General features: G+C 52.1%; 1 protein-coding gene across 1 annotated transcript in view; it reads left to right on the top strand.

The window, feature by feature from the left end:
- EMX1 (empty spiracles homeobox 1) overlaps positions 1-6,193 on the top strand; it is a 16,171-nt gene extending 9,978 nt beyond the window's left edge. The window contains exon 3 of the mRNA XM_019647606.1: positions 5,622-6,193. Coding sequence (XP_019503151.1) covers positions 5,622-5,789 — 168 coding nt within the window. The 3' untranslated portion in view covers positions 5,790-6,193. The remainder of the gene's footprint in view (positions 1-5,621) is intronic.
- Positions 6,194-6,655: the final 462 nt, after the last annotated feature.

The following is a 6,655-nucleotide window of genomic DNA, read 5'->3' as shown; positions in this document are numbered from 1 at the left end:
GTCTGTAGACAGGCTGTATCTATCTTGCAAAGAAATCTTAAAACACAGATTCCTGGGCCCCACTCAGGAGATTCTCTTAGGAGTTCCAGGATGGGACCCGGAAAAGTTTTTTAAATAGTTGTCTGGGTGATTCTGACGAACAACAGGCCTGAGCATTTCAGCTCTGGGGGCAGAGGCTGCGCTTTCCTATTTCTCACTGTACTCAAGGGCCCAGCTCAGTGACCAGCAAGGAGTGGATGCTCCGTAAATATGTGTTGAGTGAATGGGCAAACTTCATTTGATTGTACGCGTATCCATGTTAACTGTATCAGTCATTTCCCTTGCTGTCTGTCACTGCTCCCTCCCTGTCCCTCTGTTTTCCATCTTTCCCTTGCAATTTCATCTGTAGATTGTTGACCTAGGTGATCTAGTTTTATCCATGGATAAAGCTTCTGGGAAGGTTAAATAAATCAGTGCGTGGTTCTTCATCCAGAGCTCGGGGGTCTCTGTACACCCAAAGCTTTAGCATGGCGATTTGGGAGATGGGCACGCTGAGCTTCTTTGTTGGGGAAGGGGTGTATGTTGGGAGTAGGGTTTTGGTGCTGGATGGCCGTGGGTCCATCTAGGAGGCCGAGGGAGTAGCCCCAGGCGAGCGCTCTTCTCTCTTCTGGCTCTAATCAGTGGCTCCTCACCACGGTGGTGGAGCCCTGGAGCCTGACCCGTGAGATACCCATCTAAGCTCAGTCCTGGTGGCTGGTGGGGCAGACCCAGGCCTGAGTCAGATCAGATCCACGAATGCAAGCGAGTGAATGTAAAATGGGTGTGTGTAACATTGTGTGCCCACAATGTGCGGCACATACAGGCTTAGTGTGATTGATGCCCAAAGGTCAAGAGATATCTTATGACACATCAGATGCTGGCAAGTCATCATATAGCATGGAGTGCAGCTTGCATGCTTCTGTGTATGTGCATGAAGGGGACACGCTAGTTTTAGGGGGAGTGAGAGAAAGCATTGGTTGCTCCCGCTGGAGTAATTGGTCGGTGTTTCCAGCTGCCCATCTTGCTATGAACAGTTCAGCAGGTGTTTTTTGACATTCCCTGGCTTTGAGTTTAGCTGAGCTGTGCGGGGAAAGGGTGCAGAAATGTGGTCCTTGGCCTTGGAGATTCCTCATTTAGTGGTAGGACCTAAGTGCAAAGTGTGCACACTTGTAGGACATGCACAGGGTAAGCGACTGGCATCCCCTTGAAGTCACAGGAGTGGGCTTATGGAGGTCAGAGGAGAGCTGCGTGGGCAAAGGCTCCCAGGAGACCTCAGGCCCAGAAGGCTTGGAGGATGCATAGCATTCTATTGTAGGTTGGTGGGGAGGAAGGGGAGGGATTGAGGTGGGCAAGTTAATATGAAACAGGACCTCTAAAGTCTGGCCACTATCTTGGAGCCAGAGAGCACGGAGGGAGGTCTTAGGAGACAGGAGTGTGTGGTCACCTGCCTATGAGGTTTTTTCTTACCCCCAGGGGCATAAGTAGACTTCTTTGGGTCCCTTCCTGCTCTGCAATGCTCTGCCTTTCGGGGGATGTATGCGAGGGAGATAGCCAAGAGACCTAAATTTTAGAGAAAAGTCAAGAGACCTTTGTTAGTAGCTCACTGTATGTTTTGAGTTGACTCATTATCTCTCCTCTAAGTCTTGGCTCTTCTCCAAGAACTCTGGTACCTCTGAAGTTCTAGGTCCAGTGGGCAGCAGGGGAGATAAGAAAGACTAGAGTGGTTCTCTGAAGCCATTGTCCTGAGGAGGCATGTAAATCTTATGAGATTCACCTGACAGTGAGGACAAGCATCCAGGATGGCCTGAGAGAGGAGACAGGAAGACTTAGGGTTATGCTTCATGGGGGGGTGGGGGAGGGTCAGAGGTGACCTCAGTTTGGTGGGGTGACAGTTCAGCTTAGCATGACATTGGGCTTGACCTTGAGAGTAGGAGCAGCTCACATGATCAAATGATAGGAAATGGATCCCCAGGGGAGAAGGCACGGGGGAGAGAAGACTGAAAGGTGGCTTGATGTCTCCGAGCCTCTATCCAGTCTGAGGACTTTCTCTGTGTCTGAGGATGACAGACTTGGAGGATACAGGCCTACATTAACTCATAAGAGATAACAGTAGGACATAAGGAGGAACTTCTTGTATTAAAGTTACAAGACCCAAATACCCCTTGATAGGGGTATTTGAACTTCTTGAGGAGAGCACAGGTATTCACCTGAAAGTATGCAGGGTCCGGGAGCCACAGATCCTTCCATTTGGGATGGGCTAAGGTTGGGGAGTGGTGGAAAAGAAGGGATTCAGACCTGGGTCATTCAAACAGTAGGTTATTCAAAAGTAAGATCTGAAATATGGGCTGGAACTGTAGTTTGCTTGTTAGTTCATTTGTCCATTCACTCATGCTTTAGTACATGCTCGTGTTCATTCACTAATGCATACATTGATCAATCTGAGAATGCACTGACGTCTTCATTCATTCATTCATCCACAGTAGTTTCACCTTCTTCATCCTGCCAGACTCAAGCTGATCCTTCTCCCCCCAACAATGAGTCTCCCTTCCCCTACTTCCCTCTACAAGTGGTTAATCCAGTCTACAACATGGAGAATTAAGAATTGACCAACCACAGAACTAAGCCAAAGAAGGTTCCCGTCTCTTTGGCAATCAGCACTACCCAAATCCTTTTTTTGATTAGACCTCTGCCATTGATTTTCTCGTTTTCCAAGTCTGGCCCAGAACATAGGGCTGGGTCACCTCACCTCTGAACAGCTGGCTGAACAGACCTGGAATATGTCCACTGGGACTCCAAAACAGACTGACTCATTGCTTTGGTTCTCCAGGTTCCCATAGTCCTATGAAGAGAGAGTTCCAGCAAATACGTTAGTGCACTGCTGGGGTCACTGTTACTGAGACAGAGAGAACTACTAAGGAAGTACAGATAGGTGATGGGGCAGGTCCAATCTCAGAACCTGTGAGTAGGATTTTGAAGGCTAAGTAAGAGAATTTCAGGTGGGGTAACTTAGGCCAAAGCAGAGAATCTTGGAAGGGTCTGGTTTATCTGAAAAACAGACATTCAGTGAGGTAGGGACTTGGGAGACCAGGAGGAACCTCTCCCCAAACCCTGAGAGATCAGAGATGGGTTGGGGGTTCCTCTAGCCAATTGTACTTTTGAGGCTCAGAGAGGGGTGTATGGGTGTTGGGGGTGGGGAGATATGTACAGAAGCAGTACAGCCCCCTAAGGCAGGCTCCCACAGAGCTGGGTCGCCACACTGTGTGACCTGGCTCCTTTCTAGGTCCTCTGTCCTCTAGGGAAGGGGTTCAGGGGTCACCCCAGAGTTGCCTGGCTGGATTAGAGAGGTCATGTGGTTTCACTCATACCACGTGCTACACTCAGAGCCCAGTTTCTTTTCTTTCCCAAGTAAAAAATAACTAGGAATTGTTATCAGTAATGCATTAAAGAAAATTTCAAAAAACTGGATAGAAGAAAAAAAAAAGTCAGCCATACTTTAGTTACATTTCCTTCTAGTCTTTTTTTCCCCATGCACAGACTTTGTTTTTCCATGGTTGTGATCACACTGTGCCCAAACTGTGCATCCTGCCGTTTTCACTGATCTTACTAAGTCATAAGCATCCCCCTGTTATTACAGTCTTTGTAAACAGCATCTGGACACTCGGCCCAAGGCTGTTCTCGGGAAGATAGCCAGGCCGCCTGGGGAGAGGGTTTATAGCCCTGTCTCTAGACAGCTGCCTTTCTTGACCCTGGTTGTTTTCTTGGAGAACTCATGAACTCACTTTCATGTGGATGTGTCAGGAAGCTTCTCCTGTGCCTGAAGTTTCCCCATTGAAGCTTTTTTTCTATGGGCCAGTGATGCTGGGCAAGGATAGCAGGCTGGGTCTATCCCATTACAGGTAAGTCTCCTTCCTAGACGGAGACTTGGGAGTGTGTGTGAGGGAGAAGGTGCAGAAAGGGACCATCTCTCTCTGGTACTGCCCAGAGCTGCCCTGGATCACCCCATCACCAGGCTGGCCTGCCTAGCCTTCAGCCAGCCCCTTGGGCTCTCAGGAATGCTGTCCCAGCCCAGCATCCAGACCTGACTCACACACACGCCTTGCACAGGAGGCAGGGTGAGCTCACCCGCCTACTGGATGGCACAGTCACAGCAGGCTCTAGGGCTGGGGGTGGGGAGTGGGCTGTGGGGTGGGGGGGAGGCAGGGGCTAGGCTGGCTGTCAAATGGTTATGCTGAGAACCACCCAGGGCCCAGCCAGCCCTGTGCCCAAGGATAGGTGGGAATCCAGAAGCCGTGCACCTAGAGAAGCTGCCATCCTTCCCACCTACCCGAGGTGAGACATGCAGGTGACAGGTTTGAACCCTGACCTGAAAATGAGGGAAGAAGGCCTTCCCCTCATTCCACCCCCCAAGGCCAGGCCCCTTATCTCTTCCTGTCCCTTGCTGTCTGCTCTGCATAGCACTGAGCACCATTTGTCCCCATCCCCATCCTAGTGCTCTAGGGTAGATCAAGGGGCAGGGTAGATTGTGCTATGGAAACCTTGGGGAGGGGGTCAGTTATGGGCATCCCTGGGTTGGGTGGGCTACAAGGAAGGGACAGAGGAGAGTGTCTGGGAATTGTCAGGGGTGAGGTGTCCTGGATAGGAAACTACTCCCTGGGTCCAGATGCCAGGTCTGCTTTTGGCTGCCACTGCTTGGCTTTATGGCTAAGGCCTGTGCCTTTCATTCTCAGGGAGTAGGGGTTGGACTGGGTAATCTTTCTGAGGACTGCCCTTGGCTCTGCCTAGGGTTAAAGGATCTCCCCTCAGCAGTCACTACTGCCCAAACCAAGGTGCTCACCATCATTCCACACACACCACTTACCACTCACCACCCACATGGGCACCATGGATCGCTCCAGCTGCAGTTTGGCACTACTTGCTTTTAAATGTGCTGTAATTTCCAGGAAACCATCCACATCTTGTAACCTTGCCTACTCTGCATCACCTCCTCCAGGGCACCTCTGGAGCAAAAGCCCAGGAGGTGCCCTGGAGCGGCAAGGGACCCATTTCTCCTATAGCCGATGGACTAAGCCCAGAGAGGGGGAGGAACTTAGCAGAGGATCAGCACTCAGGCCTCTCTCCCACCGACTCAGGATGGTCCGTCCTGGCTCTGCAAGGCCAAGTAAAGAACTGAACGGTCAGGAGGAAGTGACAGACGGAGCATGTGATGGCTTTTCCTATGTTCTCTCATTTACTGTTCCCATCAACCCTGTGAAGGAGTAATTATTATTCTCTTCTCTGGAAACTGGTAGAGACTCAAGTCTGCCTGGCTCCAGAGCCTGGGCCTCCCTTTCTGCTGTGCTATGGCTACGGGATGCTTGGCTGCTCCCTGACCCCTCCTTTCCCTCTGTTGAGAGGGACAGAAAAACCACCCCTCTCTGGCCCACTGTGTCCTCTCCTGGCCCAACAGGCCTCCAGACCCATCAGGGAACAGCTGGCCAGAGGAGAGGACTCTGGCCTCGGTTTCCCCATCTGACTCCCAGCTCAGTCTGAGCGCTGAGGCCCCGGTAGCTGCTCTGGGGGGTTCCTGGGTGTTTCTCACCTGTGCCCCTCCCTTCCTGGCTCAGGTGAAGGTGTGGTTCCAGAACCGGAGGACAAAGTACAAGCGGCAGAAGCTGGAGGAGGAGGGACCCGAGTCCGAGCAGAAGAAGAAGGGCTCCCACCACATCAACCGGTGGCGCATCGCCACCAAGCAGGCCAACGGGGAGGACATCGATGTCACCTCCAATGACTAGGGTGGGCAGCCATGAACCCATGAGGGCAGAATGCTGCTCGCTGCTGTCCAGGCCCCTGGGTTGGGCTCAGCTGGACTCTGGCCACTCCCTGGCCGGGCTGCAGGGTGGTGTCAAGTCACAGCCCCATAGGGCTTGGAGCCTGGGGCCACCACCGACAGAAGGACAAGAAATGGGCTGGCTGAGGCCTGGGACTGCTCGACCTTCTCCTTGGAGAACCTGCCTGCCTGCCTGCCTGGGCAGGCTGCTGGCCACTGCTGCCTCCCAGCCACTCTCCATTTCTCTTATCTTCTTTTTGTTTTGATGCATTTCTGTTTTAATTTATTTTCCAGGCACCTGCTGTAGTTCTTAGCAATCCCCTGTGTCTCCCTTCCCTCTGGGAACAATAAAAGTCTCTCTCTTAATGACATGGGCATCCAGCTCCAACTCCAGAGCCCATGGGCCTGGGGTGGTGGGTTCTGGCTCTGGGGGCCAGTGGGGACTGGTCGAGCAGGCTTGTTCAGGGCCTGGAAGCTTGGGGTGGGGCCTTGGAGACTCATTTTATTAACTCCCTTCCTTTGTTGGTGGTTGACCTGGTCTCTACCGCCAACGACGCAAGAGAAACTGAAATTAGACATAAGGAAAGACCACCCTGTATATGAGAGCGGCTATGCTCAGGTCTTTCCAAACTTATTGAGCAATGAGCATCAGGCCCAGGTGGGTCAGGGGAGAGAGAGAGCCTGCATACTTCCCCCTGCTTGCGAGACTCTGGTGGCTTTTCCAGTTGAGGAGAAACCAGAAAACGAAGGGGACTATTGGGGGCTGGGTGGAGAGGGCATACTTCACAGAGGCTGGCAGTCCCAGCCCCAAGTCCTGGCCCCACCAGGATG

The sequence above is a fragment of the Hipposideros armiger genome, unplaced genomic scaffold, assembly GCF_001890085.2.
Source record: "Hipposideros armiger isolate ML-2016 unplaced genomic scaffold, ASM189008v1 scaffold_114, whole genome shotgun sequence".
NCBI lineage: Eukaryota > Metazoa > Chordata > Mammalia > Chiroptera > Hipposideridae > Hipposideros > Hipposideros armiger.
The sequence above is the reverse complement of the archived record's forward strand: the minus strand, read 5'-3'. Positions and strand labels throughout refer to the sequence as shown.